The following is a 26,100-nucleotide window of genomic DNA, read 5'->3' as shown; positions in this document are numbered from 1 at the left end:
AAAGCAAATAAAATGCGTTTTCAGATACTTACGACACCACAGTGTTGGTAGACACGATGTACTCCACCTCCTTGGTCCAGGGGTTCATAAAGCTGAACCATCTGCTTCTTAACGTGATGAAGGAGCCATCTTTGATCTTGAACTTGTAACAGTTGGTGTTGATCTTCTCCCTCATCTGTAGCACTGTGGACATTTGCGATACATTCGCAGTGAGCACACTTAACATTCATTCATTCACATCTTCTCTATTAAACTCTAACAAGGATTCTAGAGGTTTCTCAGAAGGCACCTTGTCTATGACATTCTGCCAGGTGGCTGATGTCGTCCTGGTGGAAATACTCATAGAAGGAAGTTCCCAGCAGCTCCTGGGGTAGGTAGGCTAGGATGGCTGTGGCTCTGGAAGAACACACGGACACAAAGAGGATTGTTCGCTTGCAGCTGCTGGTGAGAGTCTTAATTATGGGCAACAAAGGTTTTCTAAGATAGTGAATCACCCAAAAACAGATCACTGTGTCCTGAAACCTCACTGCACTTAATGCACTGAGCAAGAATAAAACTCATTTAACTGAAAAGCTTTTCATCTGCACTAAAGGCCGGTTGTAACACAGCACCAAGGTAAAACAGTGTGTACTGAAACATAATGTGTTCATCTAAACAGCTAAAATTAAAAACTCAAAAATCACCGCATCCTAAACAGGGGTGTATTTGACTCCATCGTGTTTGTTGCTAACAAAGGCTGTGCTAAATGACACAGCGCTGCAGGTAAAAGCAGACTATTTGTGGCTCTACTCTGACATTTTATGCACTACAAGTTATTTCGATTTCTCTGAATCCATATTTCCTCACAGCTCTCACCCCTCCACCCTTCAGGAGGCAATTTCATATCAAACTCTCATATCAAAATTACAGTCTGTTCAATTTTTGGCCATTTTATCCTTTTATTATCCAATCTTTTGCTCTCTAAATATATCAACAAGCAGGCGGACTCTGAGGATAAGCTGAGGGAAATGCGACCTTGAAAATCATGTGAGTATGCAAGCAGCTGAACTTTACTGTCCTGTCACATAAATCAAGACGAGGTGACCTATTCGGCTCTCCCCTTTTGCCTCTCACCTCTGGTCAACGAAGACGAACTTGCCGTCGATGGCGTGCCGGGAGACGTACTCTGTCGGCTTCACCCTGATGTCTGCCAGGCTGGGCTGGGGGACGATGTGGGGGTGCAGGCGGCCGATGGCCACCAGGCAGCTCAGGTTGCAGCCCTCGTTGTCGGGTTCATTGTCTTCGTCGAGACCCATCTTGGTAGGTGGCCAGCTCTTCAAGTAGCCTGTGCTGTGGATAGTGCAGAAGCTCTTACGGTCCGCTGTAATGAGAGTGGAGAGACGCGAGAGAGAGGCGTTAAAATTAGAAATAAGCAGGGCCATCTTAGTGGGATACCGTCACCATGCTGTGGGGTATGATGGAGCATTTTTTACAGTTCACTGAACTGAATGTGATTTTTTTTTTTGATTATGAACCCACATCTGAACAGTTTGGCTGATTGATTCAAAATCTCTTACAAAACGCTGAGGAAGCCACAGCAGTGATGCAGTTACAGCTAATTATCAAATACAAATCAAAACACTAGGCTGAACCCTTGAAGACAAATCATACGGTCGTCCCTGCAGGATTAAAGGATCACAGTTAATCAGCTAGTGCTGTGTGGACTTTGGCTTGTACCATCTTTAAACTATTTTTGACAAATGAGCCCATCTGTGATTTTCTGGGCTGTTTATTACTTGCTCTTTGCCATAAAACTACAAGATTAGAAACTACAAGAACCTCCTGCCTGGCAACTTCATCTTCAACAGCCTTTGTCCAGTATATCTGCCATCCCTCCTCTGCAAATGCCCAAACCATCTGGAACACCTTTCCACTCTCTATGAAGACGGGAGTACTTCTCCCATCTCCTCAACACATGTTACACAAGTAAAATACCTTCTTGGCGGTTTCACTTCTGTAGCTGTACTGAACTTTGCAGCCCCCCCCCCCCGTGTAACACAGAGAAGTGTGTCTCCATGAACGTTAACTGCAAACATTTTTTAACATGAACTGTGACAATCAGCTGCATGTATGTGCCTGCAAATGTTCCTCTGATTATAAAAGACGTTTTACACTCCAGTTCCTCAATAAGCTACTAAGTAGCTCCAAACGCAGCCAGCCATGTTTTCATTTGCTCTTAGACCAGTGGAGCAGATGCTGCAATGTATTCCAGGAAAATCTTCTTATATTGACTGATCGAAGAGCAAATGTCCCGTGCGTCACTTTCCGACGAGGAAAATTGAGCGACCCAGGCTCCGTTCGTGTCTTGTTCTAAACCTTTGATTTTTAATCTTAAAAACTCGAGTCCAGGCGTGATGTTACACTGCACTCCAATGTGTTCCAGCTAATTCACCACGGCTGAAACCACCGTCTGCCAAGCTGACTCAGACTGCTTTCAGCCCTGACCTGCTTGGCGCACAGCTAATGAAGTGTGATATAGAGGTTGCCAGAACAGCCCAGGTGCAATTTCCAAATAAGATTCACACAAATCAGAATTTGGTCAGTTAAATGTGATTCAGCAGGTCCCATGTGTTGTTGTCGTTCATATTTTTTTACTTGATTAATGGGCCATCACGTGTTTCTGTTCAAATTAAACTACCTCAGTGCTTTTTAATTGCAACACAACATTTTCTAGTAGTTTGTGATGTTGTTAAATGATAGTCTGGTTCTTGCTCAGAGTTCAAATTCATTTTTGGCTTTAGCCGTTTTTGTGTTAACTTTTACTGTTTGGACCAACTCTGCAGAAATGAGCAGAGCGCGACACCAGCAGAACCAAACTGTTTTCTGTATGATTTAATCAGCCTTACACACTGTTGCGGATCAATTTTGGCCCGCCCACTCTACCTTACAGTGTTACTTCATTGAGATTTTTAGGCATTTGCTCAGCACAGCTGAATCTTAAGGTCCAATCGCATCATTACATTCAGGGTGAGGTCTGGACTTTTACTGGCCCATTGCAACTGTTCATCAACAACAAAGCAAACTGTTAAGGTAGTTAGGCCAAAGTTCACTTTAATGAGAACGTTGTCATCTTGCGAGAATAAAAATCCATCTTCACATTTTCACTCTGTGGATCTCTTCACAATAAAAGTCCAACTGAAGTAATCGTAAGAGTGAAGAAACAGCTTGATACTTTTCTTTCCAGCCACCCAGCTGTAGATTTGCTGCTGTGCAGGAGATCGCTGTCGTGTCACACGACCCAACTTCGTCATTTCCAAGCTTTATTAAGGGGCAGACGGCCTCAGATATGACTCTAGAATACCTATGTATACAGCTGAGTTCATGATCAACTCAATGACTTAAACACAAGCCCAAACCATCACCCCTCCTTTGTTGTCCATTGAAGCCAAGCTTCACTTTGGATCAGAAGCCGTGTGGAAACTTCGTGCTAACAACAATCCCAAACAAGCCACACTTGTTCTGTTCAGTCTTTTTCTAAATATAATGTTATGAACTTTAACAGTTAACATGTTAACTGAGGCCTGTAGAGCCGGAGATGTAGCTCCTGGGTTATTTGTAGTGCCTTCGAGCATTGCACAGTCTGACCTTGGGGTGAATTCTGGAAAGATTATAGCGTTATGTTATCACCCTCCTGAATGCTCCATAGAAGCAAACTGCACAACTTCTGCTTTTACAGAGGTAGTCATTCTTGCTCATCAGTTTGTCAAGTGCATTTGATTATCAGCACCTGGCTTCTTCTTCCCCTTTAAATTATAGAAGCAGTTAATAAAGATCATAAAGATTCCGGCAAAAATCTTCTTCATCTGACTTTACCGAGCAACCGCCTATCAGGAAAAAAAGGCCCTGCGCCTCAGGTTTCAGCTCCTCTCATCTACAAGTGCAGCGCATGTTGTTTGCAGATAAGCGCTCGCAGTCTCACTCAACTGAAAGCATCTTTGATTGATGCTTCATAGCTCTGACTTTCAGAGGCAGCCCTATTTTCAAAGATTATCACTGGTGAGATTATTTTATGGCGTGTAAGCTTTGCTGATTAATTAAAAGGTTTTCAAATGAATAAATAAACTCGGTCCTCTCATCGGGTAATAGGATGCATTCATACACAGAAAACACATCATTCAAATAACTACTAAAACACAAAAGAAATACCTGAAACATGAATAAATAATCACTGCTCCATCATTACTGTTATAGCTTCTCCACCTGAGCCCTCATGCATTACCGAAATAGGATGCATCTATTTTAGCCAGTTCTAGTATAAAAGACAAGAAAAAAGCTGATAACTGTCAAATGTATCGTTTTCATTATAATATGAAAAATTTGAATAGTTAAACTAACAAAAGCCGACCAAAAATTTAACCTTTTCAAGCACTAAAATCTAAGCAGACAGGTCTTTCTCTAGAATTTGTTTTTGACAATATAGCGCAGGTTAAATAAACACCATGCTCTCATGCCATCTGAGGTGCAATTCCTTGTTATGAAAAGGATGTGAACCTAAAAATAGAAGAACAGGAACACCAGGAAATGAGGGCTTTTGGTTTCATAAGGAGGTGATGGAGATATTTACAAAGCACTGTGTGAGATGTAAATAGGGAGGAGAGAGAAGCCGCTCCAAAGGTCTCTTAAGACACGGGATGCAAAACACTGCTGGCTTCATCGAGCTGATATAGTGGAAGCTCTCCGCAATTCAGACGTGGCTTATTTTTATGTTAATGCTCCTCACCCGTTCTGTCAGACGATGTGGGAGAAACGAGCCACAGCAGCAATACCATTTACCCTTTAGGCCTGACAGTGATGTAAAATGCTTGAAATTAGAGTTTGTTTAATACGACGATACTTTGGTAATTACAGATGCTACATCCTACATGTAGTCATGATGGTGCATCTACACCCTTAGATAATTGTTAAGGGAAAAACACACCATGTCATTTATTGTTAGATCCTGACCAGTCCTATCTCTGTGTCAAGGGTAATTAAGTTCTTGCTGTAGTGCTGCGTGCATAAATGAGTGCATCCTTCTTTATTTAGAGATGCTTGCACACGGACCCTGCAGGTATGTCATTAACTTAGAATAAAGAGTTTTAGAAGCAACTGGGAACAACAAACTAACTTCAGCTGTTACTTTTTGTCAGATCTAGACACCAATCTCCAAAAGAGTAAGTGGTAACTTGACTGCACGTGCTTCATAAGATTGCTGTCACAGCTTTTCACAAGGCTGTGATCAGTCCACCCATACAGAAACAGCACTGACAAGCAGAGACATCAGATTTACAGAAATGAGTGGATGTCAAAAAGGGACCAGAGAGCTGATAAGCACAGAGCTTTTTCAGGTGGTGCTCTGACAGAGAGGAAGGTTGTCAGGTTTTAATGAAGACGATGGCACGCTACCTTTTTTCTTAGAGCAGGTGGAGGGAAAGTCTTTATCTTCTACTTTGACAGACTGCCTGTTGCACTTCATCCTGCAGAAAAATGACCGCCTAGCTCCAGAACAGAGTCTAGAAGGACCGGGGGTGATGTCCGTCTTCACAGGAAGACCAGCTGCAAAAATAAAGGAAAGAAAATAATCAGTCAACAGAAAACGACTATTCTTTCAAGCCTCAGCAATTTTAGAAAGAAGGACTTGCACACAAATAACAAAGGAAACGCACATGTGGAAAATAAATCCATTTGGAGCTCTTGGTTGCATTTTCTATTCTTAGTGCCTTGAATGATGCACACTTCCCCTGTTTTACCTCCAGCTGTGTTTGCCATCGTTAAATCAACAGGCTTTTCCTTTGAGAAAATGCACTGACTGTTTCTAGCCTTCAGTTCCCTATATTGGGTTCTTTTTCCCACCATTTGGTGTGACAGATTTTAACGGCATTGACCAAACTCTTGGCTCTACAAAACAGATTACACACGTCCATTTTTGCTTACTTTTAGCATCGATGAGTCTCTCTCGTGGGGCTGTATCAGAGGACGACAGCTGCTCTTTGACCTTGGCGATGTCCTTGGGGTGAAGGTAGTCAAACAGGCTCTGACCTATCAGGTCATTCTTGAGAGGAGAGAGAAAGATGAATAAATTTGAATCGTTTAATTTGTGGAATTTCAAATTAGGATGGATAGACAGATGTTCGCTGGCTATGAATTGTCCACTTGTTTTTGTAGTAATAGTGATTGAGCAGATTCACAGCATCCTTCTTTTGCTTTGTAAAGGAACTAACGCATGCCTGTCGCAGATCCACAGTAAAGCCTTTTAAGGTGGCTTAAAAATCATCCACCATTAACAAAAAGATCCCTTCATTCCTCAGGCTGTCAAGCGTACCTGGCTGTAGTTGAGAATCTTGTACACGGATTCAGAAACAAACAGGATCTTGCCACGATCGCATCCGACCACAAACAGGAAGCCATCAGCAGCCTGCATTATTAAACAGAACGTTAAAAACTGGATTAAAAGTTCATTTCTGGAGGTTTTTCCCCCCCCTTTGTATAGTTATAAAAAGAACCTTTAATTATTTTTGATTTTTTCCACTCACCCTTAGTATCAAGTGCTTCAGTTCATCATCTGAGAGGAAGGAAGGCTTGTAGTTTGCCTCTGTGTACGGGTTGGCTGCACCTGCACACAACATTAAAACACACGCAGGTCACACCTGTGACTATTCAGACTGCACCTGCACACATAAGAGCATTTTCAGAAAGCTGTATGCTCCCACTTAATCTTATTTGCTTTGAGTACCATGAATTTATCTTCCTTTAAGAATTACACACAGTTCCATATTTGGAAATGTTTACCAAAGGATTACCAATATCAACTGACCAGCTGCTGACCTTCACATTTTTAACAGCGGTCTCCAACACGGCACAGGTAAGTACTTCACTGCATTAACATCATCCATCTTAACTATCCTGACCTGCCCGTTCCCCGATTAGGGATCCATCATCAATTATCTTCTTTATTTGTCACCTGATCAGTAAAAACCTCTCACGTTTCCCATGTTTATGAATATGTTTCGTTGTTTAATCTTCATTTAACTGGGATGGAAACCCTCAGGTCCTCAACAGCGCATATTTCACATGTTAGTACAAAAACTGATGCGAGCAAGTGTTTGAATGAGAAGACTTTTCACTTCGTTGCCTCCCCAACCCTCCCAGTTGATTCTAACCTCGGAGCGTCTTCATGTGTTGGACAGCCATCCGGAGGACTGTCAGTTTATCCAGCTTGCGGGACATGGCATTGCAGGTGGGCACCAGTGACGCCAGTTCATCGATGAAGCTGTTCATCTTGTCTCTGCGTCGTTTCTCAATCTGGCTATGGGCCTCTCTGTGCAGGAGAAGACATCAGACATCAAAAAAGTGTCAATGAACAAAGTCATTTTCCACCCATCTTGCTGGCAGAAATCCACAGTAAATAGTAATAAATCAGCTTGGCTGAACTTTACCTGCTCTACAAAATACAAACTCCGAGCACCTTATCCAGACTCCACTGTCTACGCATTCATAGTCCTGTCTAACATGATATAAATCAGCTAGCAAGACGCAACGAAAACAGCCTCAAGAGACATGAAGAAATCCAGTTTTTGTTGTTCTGCCGATCCTCCACGACTATAAGGTTATATCCTTCCTGCTTGTCTGCTCTCGCTTTGCACAGAAGCAGCTATTAAAGAGAATTCTTTCCATGTAAGAGAAAGACAGCTTGGCTTTAGCAATTAGGTTTGCTTTTACAGTCCCCTTCCACATAATGCTTGGATCTATACACTTCAATGTATAAAGTTTCTTATTATCAGTGTGCACAAAGATCTCTCTGTCCCCATCCACAGAGTGACATTTAATTCATGCAAGGGAGCTTAGCAGGTAAGGGGGAATGGGAGAGAGAGAAAGAAAAGGAGTGTTTATACCTGGCATTCTTAATCCTGCCCTGTTGGTCACTGAAAAGACAAAACAGAGAACGAATTAGAGAGAGAAATTAGAGAGGACTGAAGGGTTTGATTGTTAAATTAATGCGATAGCACATACTTTAAAAGGGCAGCAAGAGGGCAAATCTGATGACTAATGCAGTACAAACATGACACATCTCTTTATCTCATATTTACAGTTAGGAAAAAAGAGCAACAACAAGGAAAATGTCCACTCCACTCTACAGACACACCCAGACGATGACTTCATAGTACATGCAAATGATTCCTTGACTTTCCAAAAACAATTAGGACGAGTTAAACTCGTCTAAAAAGTCAGGAGACTGACTTTATTTTGAGATAAAGCATCTCTCCAAACTCGGCGTTGTCTGTGTCTTTCTTGGGTTATTTCTGCTAGTGGAAGATTTGTCTAATCCAGTGTGTGGCGAGCACTTAGTTCAGTAAAACCAAAGGGTTAAAGTAATACATCCAAAGCCCCTTAAGTTGCTATGTAACGTGACTACGTCATTCACTCTCCTTCAGGCAGCACTCCCTACTGCACCCCCAGCTGAACTGCAGACATGTCTGTACAGTAGTGAAATGGTTCTCCTCGATTGGCTTTGGTGTCACAGTGCAGTGTGCAAGAGATTTTCCCCTGGAGAGTAACATGCATTACAGCAGCTGTTATGATACTTTTCCTGTGCAGCTTATTACATTCATTCAACTTTGCTTTAATTTTATGAACATTTCTGCGAAAAATTATTTTAATACACCCATCACTGCCTTTCTTTCCCTGTTAAGTGAAATTAAATTGCACTGATGACGTCCGATGCAATAAAATGATCGAACATGCAGTCCTAACATGGTGAAAACTCTGATGTGTCAGATTTGGTCATATAGATCATGGCAAAAGTCCTCGTGCCGGAAAACTTAAACATCTTTACTGGGTGTTTATTACCAGATCGTTCTCTACTGTGCTCTAAAGGACAAACCTTGGAATCTGTGTAATATTCAGAGCAACATGGATTTTTATTCTAGTAAAAGCTGCTATTGTTAAAAATAACATCTCTCAATACTCTGAGCTGCAAGTGTAAAACCTCCATTCACCTCCTCTGTGTTTATGTGGGCACTGAAACATCCAAATACAGATCTCTGAGATTCACAAATGTGAGTGTGAAAACCCTTTAAGTCCCTTTAAGTTGAAGTCAACAGGGAACCCAATCGTGCCAGAAGCAGGTTATTTCAAGAGCAATAAACAGACACATCCAGCAGATTAAAGCTCTATCACCATGGCAATAATGGCGCCTTACCTGCCCAGTTTATCTTTATCTGGGTCCATGTCGCTGAGAAGGAGAAAACAGGAGATATAAGTTTCTGCAAGACCACAGGAACACATTCAAATAACCAGAGCACTTCACAAAGGGTTCACTGGGTTGAGTAGGTTTGCTTTTCAGTCTGTTCAATATTTCATGGTGCAAAAGATTATGTGTGAGGGTTCAGTGGCATTTCAGGCTGATTAATTGAGTTTGCTAGATCTACTAACATCGAGTCATGTTTGAACTTACTCAAATGAGAAGCCATCAATTCTGCAAAGAAACACAAATTTATCAATCAATTTTTTGTCACTGAATGATTCAGATCATTATGTTTTTTTTAAACAACGTGTAAAGTGTTAGCAACATTGGCTAACAGTGTTTAAGGACACAAATGTTATGAATATTGTAGCACACCTGCACTAATGAATGCAAAAGACTTTGGTCTTATTAACCATGTCTGATTATGGAGACACAGAAACACTGTCTATCTAGTCATTTCACTTTATCACTTCTTCCCATAATTCTCAGTCTGTATATTTTTCCACTTTCTCTGTGCACCTTATTGCCAAGAATAAATTCAAGGTCTATTTATGTGATGTTACAGTTACCACTGCTGGTAAGTCAAGCGGTAGTAGCAAATATGTTTATATTACCTATTACATATAGCCATTATGTTGAAACTGTGTGGAGTGAGCATGTAAAGTGAGCATTTGAGCTTCTCTTTCTTCCTTGTCTACTTACTGGTAGTCGGTGGTGCTGCCTTTCCTTTTGCGGGTGTAGTCCATGCCAGGCGTGCTGATGGAACTGGAGATGAGGTCAGTGGAGCTGGGGGACATGAAGTCAGTCATTGTAGACGAGATGTCCATCCTTTGGTCTGCCATCAGGTCATCTGCACAGCACAATGAGACACTGAGCTTAAAAACAGACATATCTCTGTGTGCGGATTTAAGGCCTTTATACACAGAGTGTCACAAAAAAATAAATAAATAAATAAATAAATAAATAAATAAATAAATATTTTAAAAAAACCCAAGATTCCATTCTTTTGTTGGTTTGTTTTTGGGGTTTTTTGTAGGTACGAACTGGTCGTGTAAAGCGTATACACACTGAAAGCAGTCTGTTTTTGTGAAAAATGCACTGCAAAAGTTGGTGTTTTTCCTTCATTTATTTGTCACCGCATTTGTGGCTTTACCAGTGCACAAGTGTTTCACCAAATTTAAAAAAAATACTACATACACATTTTTAGTAACCATTTTTATTTCACCGGCTGCTGAAGCTACATAATCTTAAGACAAACTGGCAACCTAGTAAACCACACTGCCAAACCAGAATAACAACAGTTGACGACTTTCTTTGTTGTGACTCTTTCTGGGTGACTCTGCAGTGGTTATCAAGCCGCCTGCCTGCACAGGGCTCCAGATGAGGAGGAGTGACTGCTGTGCCACTGCTGACTGAGATCACAACACTCTGCGTGGTTGGAATAATTACATTTGCCCCAAACGAGTTGGTGGCTGTGTGAGTCTATAACTCATATTCATAGCAAAAAGTAAAACAAAAGCTCCCACTCCTGTATGAGACATCATTGCGGCTATATAAAGCTCTTGCAGTTTGACCAAGTAAATGTTATTTTATTCACTTATTTATTTTTTAAATTGAAGGACAAATGCACATATTTAAAGGGGACCTATATATTGTTTTATTGGTGTAAAGATTCTTAAACCACAGTCTGTTGTTGCAGACAGCAAACCAGATGGATGATGCCTCTGGCACACATTTCAAAAATCCAAAAGGACTATCCAGCAGTTTCAAATACAGCACAATAAACCAGCAACTGTCATGATTGCCAGATTAGTTCAACAGCTAAACAAACGTATCAGCTGCTGTTTTGACAATGTAGCACAATTACATGAATAACCGAGCTGACGCTAATCTGACACGTAAATGTATTAACCAGGGGGCGTTAAACAAGCTGCTCAGAGGACAGAACCGGCCAGCAAAAACATCCACTATGGTTCCCTGGATGGCACTGCAAAGTGTGAAAATTTCACCTCATTAATATCCAGAATTGTTCATTAAATGTAAATCATGGCGAGGTAACGTCAGCGTAACAGCACTGACAAACGCTGAGAAATTGCTTCAATCGTAGGAGGGAAAAAAAATGTTTATTCATAGACGAAGGCAGGTAATTATGAAACAGGTTTGCTGCCTTAAAGATGTTTTCTGTGGTTCGTGAACTAAATTTTTAAATATTTTTAAGACAGGTCTACTTCACTAATAGAAAATGAATGGATCCTACGGTTCATACACAAACACATTCTTGCTAAATGACAGCTGCAACATAAGGACGAATATTTCCCCAGAAATATAAAAATCCATTTGCAAATCTAAAAAGGCTCTTGTGCCAGATTTCAACAGACCCGTGTGCAACCTTGTTATTCAGTCTTTTGGTGATTAAACCCTCTCTTTTAAGAAATAGCTGCAATGCAGGTGTCTGTGTGTATTAGAAGCTAAAATAAAAGAAACAATCCACTGTTTCTTTGCAGAAGAAAATAAGCAACACAGAGCAGACAGTCACACAAATGTCGCATGCATATGCATGCATAGACCGAAACTACTGGGTCTAAGTATGTAAATGAACTGACAAATAATAAGCGCGACATGTGCGGGATTACTCATATTATCCGTGCTGACAAGAAATCACTATAAAAGGTCTGAGGTCAAGATCAAAGCGGAAATACTGTAGTTGTGAGAAACGGAGGTGACTATCTGCACAGACCTTTTTTTCAATAAAGCGTGCACACTTAATTGAGAGATGCACAGAGGGAAATACTAATTTATTTTTTAGGAAGGGCCAAACTCACCACAGATGTTCATCACAGCCTGTGTGTTAAAATCATCTCCTTCCATCCACTCTGGAGCCCTCAACTGTGAACACACAAAAGCAACACTTTAAAGATGGAATCATTCTGAGAATCTGCAAAGACAAAAACAAAGAAATCCCAAAACAAAGAAAATACAGACAGAGTAACTGTTGTCTGGACACATGCAGCAAACATCGTGTCATCTGGGTCAAGTGTGCAGGCGCAATAAACAGGAAGCCACTATTACAACTGCATGTATTGAAATACTGTAAGCTATTTAGGTCGCACCGTATCAGTTACATGACACATAAATCAGACTGGTTGAGATGTGCCATGTGCATTCCAATTCGCCAACTACAACCCTGGCAAGAGTTTAAACTTCAGAGATGATGAAACCTTCCCAAGTGACTCTGAGCTGACTGAAGAAGGCCTGTCGTTAACAAGAGTTCTTGCTTAATTATTCAGTAATTTTCTGTAAAGGTTTCGATTAGAGTTTTCGAGCACATGCATGCGCAAACAGGTGGGATGACTCATGAAGAGCCACACTAATGTTTCAGAGGAATGGGTGAACCCCCCCCCCCCCAAAAAAAAAAACAATATAAGCAAATGTATTTACTGTGAAGCCTCTAAACTAGGGGTGTCAAACTCAATTGCACAGGGGGCCAAAACTCAAGGCACACTTTAGGTCGCGGGCCAAACAAGATAAATATTTATTGAACATGTTTATGTTTTTTTAAACATAAATATGAATAAAAACAGACAGGAATATTATTCCAGATTAAATCAACTTAAAAAAATAAACTTTAACGTTAAATATTTTGCTCTTCATAAAAATATATCCTGTCAAAATTATGCAAGTTAGAAATATGAACATGCTGCCAAAAACCCCAGAAAAAATAAATGAAAGCATACACAAGGTTGGAGCCGCATGTAGACGGAGCTGAGGCGTTGCTTCAGGAATGGAACTAATAAACTGTGCGGGCCATTCAGTGTCGTACTTTCCCTTGAGTGTATCATTACACTGCAGCTCCACCTGAATCTGCACAGGTGCAGTTCAGCAAAGTCCGCTGACTTGGTTCAACATTACTTGGCAACAGGGAAAGTGAGGCAGGTTGCACTGGTGCATTTGTGACAGCTTCACTTGAAATGCCTTCACCGCATCATACATGTCATGTCCATGAACTGACAGATTTCCTTGCTGAGCTCAAAAACTCTATTGAGAATTTTTATCCCAACTCAGCCAACGGACCTCTGTATGATGGCATGTCGGCAAACTCTGAATCTATTTCCCACATAAAAGACTAAAATTGACGGTGATTTAAACTTTTAGCTCAGATCAAATTTACGGTTTACGTTACGGTGATCATTACATGCTCCATTTTTAGGACTTTACCACACAGCGTTTCCTGGTGTATGATGCAGTGATATGCTGTTAACTCACCGGTACAGTTCTCCTCCTGCATCTTTACTCACAACCTGCTGACTAGTTGCTTTTTTCACCGCACCAGCTGTTGTAAGTCCAACAAGTTTGTCCCAGGGCAGTTTCATGTCGGTTACACTTTGACATACGTTTTAAAAATTGTCTTTTCCTGTCGTTGTCCCGTGCATCGATTTAATGTTCAATATTTCCTCTCCACGGATGAAGATGGCCAGCTGTGCAATGTCCATCATGTCTGTACTTTCATCCACAGCAAGAGAGTATGCGATAAAGTTTTTGCTTCTTTCACACAACTGTGTTCTTAAATCAGTGGCCATCTCACAAACCCGATCAGCAATCGTATTTCTCCTCAGGCTCACATTTGCCAAAATCTGCGTTTTGTCTGGACACAAGACGTCGCACAGCTTCATCATGCAGCTCTTCAGAGTGGTGCCGGGCTAATTTGGCTGTCTCCTCTGCTACAATAAAACTTGCTTTCACAACAGCTTCACTTTGTGATTTTGCTCTGGTGAAAAACGTCTGCTGAAATGTCAGATTCTTCTTTAGCTCTTCTACTTTCTGTAATTTCTGCTCTGCGTTTAGGTTTTTCAGCTTATCCTGACGTTTTGTCTCGTAGTGCCGTCTTAAATTAAATTCCTTAATTACAGCCACATTAGCTCCACTAATAAGACACACGGGTTTACCAGTAATGTCTGTAAACATATATTCAGTCTCCCACTAGCGCTGAAAGGCTCTACTTTCAGAATCAAGTTTTCTCTCCACCATTGTGAGCGGCTAGCTTCGCAATAACAGAAGTTTGACTTGTTTGAGGTGGGAATGTTCCCAGTTAGCCTAGCGTTCAGCAAGGAGGCTGCAGCGCTGCATTATGGGATCTGTAGTTTGTATATTATTAGCGCCTCATATTGCCGGGCCATGCATAACAATAATAGTACATCTATATAAAATAATCTCGCGGGCCGGATGTGGCCCGCGGGCCTTGACTTTGACACGTGCTCTAAACGAACAAACCTTTGCTATTGAATGACTTTGCCAAGTAAATGCACTATTCATACAGCTCCAGGTCAAAACAATATTTGCCTCGAAGAGCTTTATACTGTAAGCTAAAGACTAGAGAAAAGCAAAGAGAAACCCAAAGATCAGATCATCCCGTACGGTTAAAGAACGCCTGTCAAAGAACTCCTTTGACAGGAAGAGACCTCCAGCACAACCAGGCTCAGGGAGTGGAGAGGTCAGGTGAAATAGAGGACAGAAAAGAGAAGTAAAGAGGATTCTCTATCTCTCACTGCAACTCAACACCACAAAAAAAGGAAGTAGGCATCACCTCGTTATTCAGGAGTTCAGGATACGAAACAAGAACAAAACAAAGACAAAAAAAACTAGCTATTCGATGCCATTATCTATTCACTCAACCGCAAGCAGGTGTGTGCACTAAACCACTTGTTCAAGGCATACCATTTAAATTTTTTGCAATGGGAGTGCTGTGTTTTTATAAGATGCTAAAAATGTCAGCAGCATGTGGAGGCGGTGAGCCTTTCTTCTGGGGTGAATGCTGATAAAGTTAAACAGCAGTCAGCCGAAATCAGATGCATGCAACATGTCACTGCTCTGAAAACATGACTCCTTTAAAACCAGATTTAGTCCTTAAATTGTGTAAGCAAATATAACAGAGGTGTATTAATACATAAGTTCACTGATAACTTAAATTGAACCAAACACTACAAATATTACATGGAAATAAAAATACATAAATATCACATTTTTAATGTCACACTTATTCCAAAGCAAATGCTGGCCTAGTTTTCAAATATGTTAATTATTTCTCGCACTGTGAAGGAGGACTCCTTGGTTCAAATTCACATCTCTGAAATATGAGTAGGCACCTCCTACAGATGGCGTGCAGAGCGGCTTCAGTTACCTGGACAGGAAACTGGAACAGGCTTCCTGGACGGGCCTGGTATCGTCTGAATCAATCTGGTCTGCTCGGTTGTGATCTGGTCTGAGTCTGGTTTGATTCAGCCTGACCTAGTTTCATCCACTTTGAAGTGGTCTCCCCTCATATGATCAGATCCTTAAGCAGCTGGGGCCCGTCTACATCTGCAGGGGGATGAAGAGAAATCTGTGAGTCAGGTGCAAAATCAATCTGTCGCCAATCTCTAAATGTAAGCAAAATGTATTCAAGTAACACACTCAAAATCCAGGGCTAAACATTCATTCTGGTACGAGATAAAAGCCAACTACAAGTCACATTCTGCAAAATATTTACTCATTAGTCCCAGCAAATTAATGAATCACTTTTTGGAGTATATCTCCTGCACAGATTCAAGCTCAGTTTCATTGTCAGTAGCTTTATATTAACTGGATACATTGCTTCAGAAAATGCCTGAGTGATGGAGAGATGGGAGAAGCGCAGCACATTAAGGTGGCAACACGGCTGCCAACATAGACCTGTATGAGATTTAAGAAAAAGTATTTTCCAACACGGTGAGCTACCCAGCTGTTCCCACTGTGCTATAGAAATGTGAGGAGTAACTGGGTAAAGATTCTACTTTACATTTATGAAAATGTCAAAATGACGTCTGTGTGTAGAGACAAGTTACGGAGAAAGATCTTTTCAGCTTTAGTTAACAGGTGTATCCATCAATTCCAATCTTAAGAGTGTAATATTAATGAACCTTTATTAGAAAAAGTAGATGAAGATAGATGTAGAATGAGTGCCGATCGGGTTCATAAAACAACTATCTAATTTTCAGTAACAACACAATGTGAAACTCAAGATGCAGGCAGGAGAGTACTAGGTCAGGACGAGCTTGGTGAGCTCTTTTATTGGGACAAAGCCCTGGGCTAGAAGGGGAAAACCAGTATGTCATGATTGAGCACTGAAAGGAACTGGTGCTGGAGTAAAAAGTGGGTCAGCCAATCTCTATGGTCTCTAACCAGCCAGCCTCGATTTCCATCCACCACCTACTTCTACTTCATCAGTGAGTCAGCAAGGCATTCTGCTTTGATTCCCTGTTGAACAGGGAAACACCCACTCAGACAGTCAGGAAGCGGGCAGAAAGCCCGTTCATACACGAAAGACGCATCCAGCCGGCAAGTCAACTGCCAAATCTCCCAAATACTTCCACCATGGCCAGTGATGGAACGTTTTTGTAAAGATGTGAAAAGATTTTACAAATATCAAATACACTACAAATTAATACTCGATGCTTCAAACAGGGATGAACCGAAACCCTTGCACTCTCGTCTTCTCTTACCCAGAAATATCAAAACTGTACACTGGCTTGTGCAAAGACCTCTGGTCAGTGAAATAAAATGGAATATTTTAACGACTGTTATTATATCCAGCTTCCTGTGAGATTTAATAGTTTCAACCCCAACATGAGTCATTTAAAAAAAAGTTTTAAAAATTATTACAGCTTTCAGAGCTCCACAGATGGAATCTGCAAGCATGACATAATTCTGTGGGTACTTGTAATGTGATTTCACTCAGCATTAACTCTTAACTGGTGACTTTTAAACTCATAAAGCTTTAAATGTGCCCCTTTTGAATGACCAATTTAATTAAAAAATAAAAAATAAAACTCACAGTACAATGCAATCCTTAGGACAAACATCACAATACAGGCAGTTCTGAAATATGCAAGAGACTACAATAAGTTGACCTGTAAAACAACCTGATATACAGGTACAACTATGTCAGACTTTAAGTCCCTGCACACTCACACAGGTGTTTTCTTTTAATTCTATTCGTGGGTGGAGCTATTCTGGGAATTTCTCTACGTGAGGTCACCAAATCTTACGTGCATATTTGGGGTTTGTATTGTTGCAGCAGTCAGGGTGTAGCAGCCTGTCTGCAAGGATGTGAAAGGGTTTACTGCATAGATTGAGTGCAGTGTGCTCACATTCAGCTTTTTACAGCCAAGAACTAACTGTGTGCCGAGTTTGAGTTTCTCATCATCACTGGGCAGGTCTTGCCAAACGATAACAATCCCAGCTACATTTCTAAACAAATGATAAACAACCGATTTAAATTTAAGCACTGACAAGGAAGTAAAGTCTGGTTGTCAAGTCTCAGGGCTCAACAGTGCTGACCCAAGAAGACCCTAGCAGCGCTGTATGTGGAAATTATAATCTCAGATTCAGGGCAACAGGTCCAAGTAAGTGTCTGGATATGCTTGTTATCTAGAAAGACCTGTGCTTCTCTGGCAGCATGAGATTGCGCCCTGTCCAGCTGGAAAAAAAAAGCACAGGTCAAGGTGCTGCTACAAAAATGGCCCGAGTACAGGTTGGAGCATTTCCATTGCGAACAATCAGATCACAGATTGTGCTCTCATGGATATGCATGGCTGCTGATCCAGCTGGGACACTCATGCAGGCATCCGGCATGCCAACAAGTCCAACCTCGGTTGATGGCGGCACTCATGACAATGCTGTGCACACACTGCTTTTTGTGTTCTGAGACGAGTGGCTAGAAAATGCAGAAATGTATATATTCTGTTCTTGTGCTGAGTAACATAGCAGTCATTACTGCTGTTATTCAAATACAAAGGCATAAGTTTATGATGGAAAAAGTAATGAATTAATACTCTACAGCTGGAGAGTGTTCAATTGGGCTGCCACGATTTGTCGACTAGTCACGATTACGTCGACTATCAAAATCGTCGACGACTGATTTAATAGTCGACGCGTCGTTTGAAGCTTTGTAAGATCCCAAAAGACGCAGGAATAAGTAGCAGGATTTAAGAGTGTAATAACGGACTGAAACAGAAGATGGCAGCACTGCATGTACAAGGATGCCAGCTGCCGTTAAACCCCGAAGAAGAAGAAGAAGAAGCAGCTGTGTCCCAGAATTCATAGCGCGGCCCAGCTCAGTTTCCAACAATGGCGGCAGCTAGTTAGTTTTAATATTACTCTTATTATTCTTTCTGGGTCACAAAATAAACGTTTAACATATTTTCAGGCGAGAATGTAGCTGTGTAAACCTCAAATATCGTGCTCAGTTTATCAGGACACCACATATTTTCAAAAGCGCTCCGACGTTTTCGGAGACGTCTGTTACCCACTAGCTCGATAGCTAGCCGGGGGCTAGGTCACTAGCGCCGTGAGAACACCGGACTCCCGGCAAATTGTTTTCAAACCCACCGCCGTCTTTCGCGACTCAGGTTAAATATATATGAGTCACTTAGATAAATTAAAAATGTTGTTGTTTGGCTTTTTTTTTTTTTAGTATTTTATTTGTTCCTGAGTAAATCGGTTTGGCTGAGATTAAAGTTATAGTTTTTACACAGCTGAATAAACGTCAAGCAGACAGCTGATTATCAGAAGTGTGAGATGCTGGAGAATATACTCCGGTGTCCTGTTATATTTTAGATAGCAAGGAGTTTATTAAACTTTACCGAAACAATCTGCAAATTTCATTAAAATTGAATAAACTATCATCTTGTCTTTATTTTTAGTTAGCACCTTAAAAGCTTAAAGCTGTAAGCTAATGATAGTTATATAAGAGCAGATGCTGCTGGTGCAATAAGCTGTAGTTTTACGTCCAGTGGATGATGATCTGATTAGTCGACTAATCGCATAAATAATCGGTGACTAGTCGACTATCAAAATAATCGTTTGTGGCAGCCCTAGTGTTCAACAGGGTAAACGTCACATAGTGCCCAGTCTGTTGTTACATAGAGCGAGTGTCAATAACTGCACCTTAACTGAGAGACATCTCAAATGGCAAAGAGATTATGCAATCACTCAAGCCAGTGCTGGTGGCGACAAACAACATGTGCAGCGACAAGAGCGAAACCAACTTTCACTTTTGAGTGACACAATAAGCACCGATCCTCTTTCCTCATAGTAATAATAGACCCCATCCATCAAGACCCATCACAATGATATGACAGCACCAGCAGCCACAGACACCAGTTTTAAATCTTTGCTTTTCTTGTTGCCATGATATCTGAAATCTACTTTGACACAAGGCAGGTAATTATTATAGATGGCAATGACATTATATTTATTTATTACAATACAAAGTAATAAATAGAAAGGCCATTACTAAACAATAGGGCTGCCACGATTAGTCGACTATTAAAATCGTTGACGTGTCGTTTGAAGCTTTGTAAGATCCTGAAAAGACACAGGAATAAGTAGTAGGATTTAAGAGTGTAATAACGAGACTGAAACAGACAGATGGCAGCACTGCATGTCCAGGGATGCCGCTGCCGTTAAACCCCAGAAGAAGAAGAGAGCAGTGTCCGGTTTCTATAGCTGTGTTCAAATTTAGCGGCCGCATCCTTCGGAGGCCGCATTTGTAGGCCAATTACGTTACAGCGACACGGCGAAGCATGCCCAAATTCGAAGACTTCCCCAAACGTGGCTGAAAAATGCATCCTTCATTTCCCCAGATTTGAAGGATGGGTCGGGTGTATCCTTCGTGGCCCAACCTATCCCAGAATTCATAGCGCGGCCCAGCCAATTCCAGTTTCCAACAATGGCGGCAGCTACTTAGTTTTAATATTACTCTTATTACTATTTCTGGGTCACAAAATAAACTTTTAACATATTTTCAGGCGAGAATGTAGCTGTGTAGCTTCAAATATCTGCTCGGTTTATCAAGACATCACACTTTTGCAAAAGTGCTCCGACGTTTTCGGAGACGTCTGTTACCCACCAGCTCAATAACTAGAGGGTTCAAGGCTCACTAGAGCCGGTGAGAACGGCAAACTCCCGGGACATCATTTTCAAACCCGCCGCAGTCTTTCGCTACTCAGGTTAAACATGATATAAAAGCCACTCAGATAATTTAAAAATGTTATTGTTTGGCTTTTTTTCAGTGTTTTATTTGTTCCTCAGTAAATCGGTTTGGCTGAGATTAAAGTTATAGTTTTTACACAGCTGAATAAACGTCAAACAGAGAACTGATTAAACAGAAGTGTGAAATGGTAGAGAATTTACTCCAGTGTCCTGTTATATTTCACATAGAAAGAAGAGATGGCTGAGTTTATTAAACTCCACCGAGACAATCTGAAAAATTCATTAAAAGTTTAATAAACTATCATCTTGTCTTTATTTTTAGTTATCACATACATTAAACACTTCAAGCTGTAAGCTAATGATAGTTATATAAGAGCAGACGCATGCTGGTGCAATAAGCTGTACGTTTTACGTCCAATGGATGATGATCTGATTAGTCGACTAATCGCAAAAATAATCGGTGACTAGTCGACTATCAAAATAATCGTTTGTGGCAGCCCTACTAAACAATACAGTGTCTATCATTTTATTTGACAAAGTTATTCACAAGAGGAAAACATTCATAAAATCTTCACAAAAGTGGTCGTCCAAGCAAATTCACCCCAAAGTCAGAGAAACTTCTCAGTTAAGAGTTAAATGTTAAAATTCATAACAGTAAAATTAGAAAGACTGAACAAATACAGCTTATTTTAAAGGGTTTTCAAACACCTAATCTCTCTAAAAAGAACATGGCAAATGACTTAGATTAGCAAAATTACATCTGAGCAAACCACATGACTTCTGGAACAACGTTCATTGGACATTGAAAATGTCTGGGTAAAATCCACAGCACCACGTTTGTCAAAACCAAACCACAGCATATCGGCAAAAATACCTCATACCTGAAGGGGTGATGATGTGGGCACCTTGCAGTAATTAAGGCAACCACGAGCTCCTTTGTAAGCAAAGTATTCTTGAGCCCAATGTGAGGCCATCTGTCCCAACAAGCTACTGAACCATGGGGGATACTCAGTTTTTACTTTAGTTTTTGTTAAATAAATGACAGTGCAATATGTTGTGAGTTGTTCCTCAACACAAACTGTATTTAACATTTTTTTGGAGTTTGTTGGGGCCCGGTTGTTTTTTTTTTTTTTCCTTACTTTGGGATTTGAAAGGGGGTTTTCTTTTTTTTTTTTACTTGTGACTGTAAGTCAATTTTGAGTACAAAAGCAGTAAATAATTTCCATCCACCTAGCAACCCCTTCTTGTATACCTCAATTTCACAGTTGTACTCAACGGCCTGTTTAAGGTGGTAAACACGTTTCTTGTTTCCACATGTAGTGGAAACTGTTTTCTTGCTTATTGTTTTGCATATTTATAAGCTGGCATTTTTGGTGGAGCTTGTTGAAGTAGCTCCCTTTATAAACACTAAATACATGTCCCACTTTGTGTTGTGTATGCCAGCAGAATAAATGTATGGTGTATAGAATAGGACAGCTGGGTTAGACTTCCAACACCCTTGTGATTCTGATCTGGACAAGCATAAGAAGATCGATGCATGGATGGATGCTTCGAATCCCTTATGCAATCTATATGCAATGGGGAATAATGAGCAATATGTGCAGAAAGAATCCTTGGGATTTCAGGAAAATTGACCAATCAGGCCTGATAATATACAGGCCTGAAAAACCTGCATATTTGGAGACCAAAATTAGTCCAGCCAAGGATAAGGTTAAGTTTCCTTTTAAACATACTTAAACATACACCTGAGAACATTTTGTTTTTAGAGAAATTAGATTTTAATTTATTTAATATCAGGAAAAAAATTACATTAAAATGCATTATTTGAAGTACAATGGAAAAAATTGTTTTTTATTTATTTATTGTATTTACACGAGTTAAAATCTTTTGGCTTGTTATTGCTACTTGTGTCTCTTTATTTAGATAAACACATTTATTGATCAATTTTCCTTTCAACCCCAACAATTCTTTACCTTTTCCCTTTTTTAAACCACAGTAGCTTACAGGGGAGAAATAAGTAAGTGTCAAGCATCGTATCTTCTTAGTTACATGCAAGGGTTTCCTGATGGATGTGGAACCTCTCTGTTTAGTCAATGGCATGGCTCGTTAGGTTTGTCCGGCCAAAGCATATGGCCAGTCACTGTGGCCAACATCTCCTATTGGGAATTAGACAGGAGGCATCTTTATTAAACTTGGCAGGGTGCCTTGGTTACATCCATCCATTTTCTTAACTGCTTATCCTACTTAGGGAAATGCGGTGGAGCTATCATAAGATCAGAGGCGGGGTACACACACTGGACAGGTTGCCAGACCATCACAGGGCCGACACAGAGATAGACAACCACACAATCTCTCACCTGCAGTCACAAGTAAACTCAACATGCATATCTTTGGACTTTGGGAAGAAGTGGGAGTACCCAGAAGAAGCCCATGTAGGCACATAAAGAATGTGTAAACTCCACAAAGAAAGACCTCAGCAGATCAGAAGATCCAAACTTTGTTGTGAGGCATCAGCGCTACAAACTACACCTCCGTGCCATGTCCTTTATTTATTATTATTCATTACTGACAATGCTATTCACCCCTTAAGAAGGACATTTTCAGTAGCTCTCATACATTCACCTCTAAATAAACTGTGTCCCGTAATCTCATTTAAGCAAGCCTCACCAATTGGCACTTTCCTTGAGCACTTGTGGGCTCTTATGTTGAAGCATTATCCAAATGAATATTCATTACAATGGTTAACAGGAAATAACAGCTACATGTGTAGGATCACAACTTAAATCTCATTAAAAAAAATATGTTTAATAAGTTTACTAAGGTTGCCCTAAAATAAGGTTTTAAAAAGCTTTTCCCCCACTAACGTTATACTTCTACCACAATATTAGGCATTGAAGAATTTTCCACATACATTTTAATACAAGACACTTTTAGTGTGACAGTCTCTCTCACATAATTACTTAGAATGATCTCCAGTTAATTTAAATTAGCATCCACATAGTTATGACAAGGATCTTTTTCTCTATAACGTTTTATATCATACAGTTTCCTCATAGAAACCAGAAGTTTGTCATCTGGCCTTCATGATCAACAGGATGGTTAACTGCAACCCTTCTGAGTCATCACAACAAATGTCTGCTGTAAAAATGTCTTTGTGGCTACATAGATCCGTACTGATAAGATCTGATATAGGTTGCTACCTGGCTAGAAACAAAAACAAAGACACAGTCTGAAGTTCACAGCAAGTGCCTTTCATGTGGTGAAACAGTTAATGGATAATCTACTCAAGGCAGGCATGAGAAACTACAAAAACACAAGGTGCACCTGTCAAACTAACACACGAGACAGTAATCCAACAAAAAAAAAGATTAACAGCAAACTGCCTTTAACACAACGTCCAAAGGTTTAATATGATGTATCCCCAAATAGATCCATAAACCCTGTGTACTAAAAAAAGGCTTCAGTGTGGTGAGAGTGACTCAGATGATGAATCAACAGTGACAACCAACTGTTTCCTATCCTGCTCAAGACCATTTCATATCCTCCCAGTCAAAACCAGCTGGTCCTCAGCAGGACTCGCCTTGGTATTCTGAAACCAGGTATGACATGCAAGGAGACCTGCATGCTCATTGGCTAACACCTAAGCCTCCTGTCTGTCTCTAATAATGACAGTACATTAGAAAATGGATTTGACGTCTTACTCAATGTGACCTGAAATTAGTTGCCGTGCCCATAAACACATGAGGAAAGTGTTTATTGATGCCAGGCCAGAGGGCAGTTTTCCCATAGACTTATACAGGACAGGAAGGCTTTTCTACAACCACAGGTATCGCCCTCTGGTGCTCATTAGCCTTGCCAAGCTGACATCCCTGGGCATTAGGCCTTCTGCACTTGTTTCACTTTTAAGCCACGTCCACCCTTTTATGATGCCCAAGATGTGTAACAACAAACAACTAAAATCGTCACTCACTCAGCTTTCGAGCGGTTTGGTTAGGTTTTGTTTCGGATTTTATTTTATCTATCACACCCCATATCCTCCTGCTTAAATAATACACTAATTACATGCATAGTATAACCACAACCCAATCAAATAGTCTTTGATCAACCACAGCAGAGACACCTAGCGGTGGCCACATTTCCACAGCAAGTGCATACACCGTCGCGATACTTAAGACAAGCACAGGTCTCCAAATAAATAGAAGAATAGCACAGTACCGTTGAGGCCTTTTAAAGAGACAAGCAATGGAGGCTTTGAAGTTACCGGAGCAGGATAGATGCTGCCGAGTATACCCACCAAGGCCCGTTTTACACAGCTAATGCGCTAGCACTGGAGCTTTACTCACTTGGGTCACGTTCAGTTAATAAACTGAAAGCCACTGACCGGCACTTACCCACGCCCGAGCTTCCTCTAAGTCCCGGCGATTCCTGGCACCACTTAAACCAACCCCGCCAAACTAAAGGCGTTTTCCGCACTTTTTGACCATAACGCGATTTCTCCCCCGTCTGCTAACATTAGCATACAGCTCACTGCTAGCTACTGACTGTCAAGACTTGGCCAGCAAAGCTAAAGTCCCTCCTCCTGCTCTAGAAAACCACACTGACATGACCACAGCGCTGGGAAAACATCGACGATATCCATCACAGACTGAAGCCCAGCAAAGTCACACAGACGCGGCGTCAACAAACATATCCTCGTTCTTGTGTTATACTTACAAAAGATCCAGGGGGACTAATCCATCCATTGAACGCCGCTGGTAATATGTAATAGCAACACACAGAAGTGTGACATAAACGATTTTCAATCGGTGACCCAGTTTCTCTTCACCGTCATGCCTGTCGGACCACTAACCTAGTTTTTCAACCAATAGCGTTTGCCCTACCGTCGTAGGTGTCCTGTCAGCCAATCAGACGCGAGTTCAGGCTGGGAAACAATGACCGACGTGCTCGTTAGCCAATGACGGTCGGAGATGAAGGGAACGCAGACGCTAGCCGTGTGTGAGCCGTAGGCCCGAGTCCAATCCGTCCACTGCGCCCTCCCACTTCGTGACGAACCTAACCTCTCTTCTCATTTCACAGGTTGTCCTGGAGGTTATTCTGCTCCGTAACTAGTGTTCAGAAAAAAAATCCCATTTAATTTAATAATTTTTCATCATTTTAGAAAAAACATTAATGTACTTTTTATTCAATTTTTTTCTCTGAAATTTTCATTTACTACAGAAATATTTGCTTAAGACGGTGGCTTAACTTGATGTGACATATCAAGTCCTTCTCAAGTTCCACAACCACAAATGCAAATTTATGACTCAATTTTTCTTGTTTGTTTATCACGGAGCTTCATTTCAATTATTTGATTCTGTTTTGTTATGTTTGGTCTTTCTTAACAGCCTGAAATAAATTTTATTGAAACAAAGTTTGTAGATCCTGGAGTCCAGACACCACACCAAAATGGAGATGTAAAAAGGTGAGCAAGAGACACCAAAAGAGGGGAACAGAACAAAAGGAATTACTTAACCTAAGGGATTTTCCTATTTCTCTCATTTCTGCCTCCTCTCTCCTCTGTTTTTCTCACCGTAATCCGAAAACACATTTCATTACACATTTTGAAGGACATTTCAATTCCTAAAGTGCATTTGGTCCAGTAACGAATTGGGGAATGACATGGGACTCAGTATACCACTGATTGTTCCTCTTACTCTAAATCACGGACATTAAGTTGGTGCAGTATTGTTACTTGTGTGAGTACAAGAAAATAATTATTATGATATGATGTGTTAAATTTGTTTAGATTACAGGAATAAGGAAGGATTGGTCTGTGTTTTAGTTTGGCTTAG

The 26,100-nt window shown here is 40.7% G+C and overlaps 1 protein-coding gene across 3 annotated transcripts in view; it reads right to left on the bottom strand.

The window, feature by feature from the left end:
* Window positions 1–25,136, bottom strand: part of LOC102292780 (aryl hydrocarbon receptor nuclear translocator-like protein 1-like) — a 32,229-nt gene extending 7,093 nt beyond the window's left edge. The window contains 15 exon segments of one of the 3 annotated variants that reach the window (NM_001286304.1): window positions 33–183; window positions 290–396; window positions 1,114–1,360; window positions 5,425–5,574; window positions 5,953–6,070; window positions 6,341–6,433; window positions 6,552–6,631; window positions 7,179–7,336; window positions 7,911–7,940; window positions 9,218–9,250; window positions 9,473–9,493; window positions 9,965–10,112; window positions 12,085–12,148; window positions 15,438–15,616; window positions 24,983–25,083. In NM_001286304.1, coding sequence (NP_001273233.1) covers window positions 33–183; window positions 290–396; window positions 1,114–1,360; window positions 5,425–5,574; window positions 5,953–6,070; window positions 6,341–6,433; window positions 6,552–6,631; window positions 7,179–7,336; window positions 7,911–7,940; window positions 9,218–9,250; window positions 9,473–9,493; window positions 9,965–10,104 — 1,328 coding nt within the window. In that variant the 5' untranslated portion in view covers window positions 10,105–10,112; window positions 12,085–12,148; window positions 15,438–15,616; window positions 24,983–25,083. 3 annotated transcript variants of the gene reach the window in all.
* Window positions 25,137–26,100: the final 964 nt, after the last annotated feature.

This window comes from Haplochromis burtoni, unplaced genomic scaffold, assembly GCF_018398535.1.
Source record: "Haplochromis burtoni strain Fernald_Lab_line unplaced genomic scaffold, NCSU_Asbu1 Contig_112, whole genome shotgun sequence".
Lineage (NCBI taxonomy): Eukaryota > Metazoa > Chordata > Actinopteri > Cichliformes > Cichlidae > Haplochromis > Haplochromis burtoni.
This window is presented reverse-complemented; position numbering and strand designations above follow the sequence as displayed.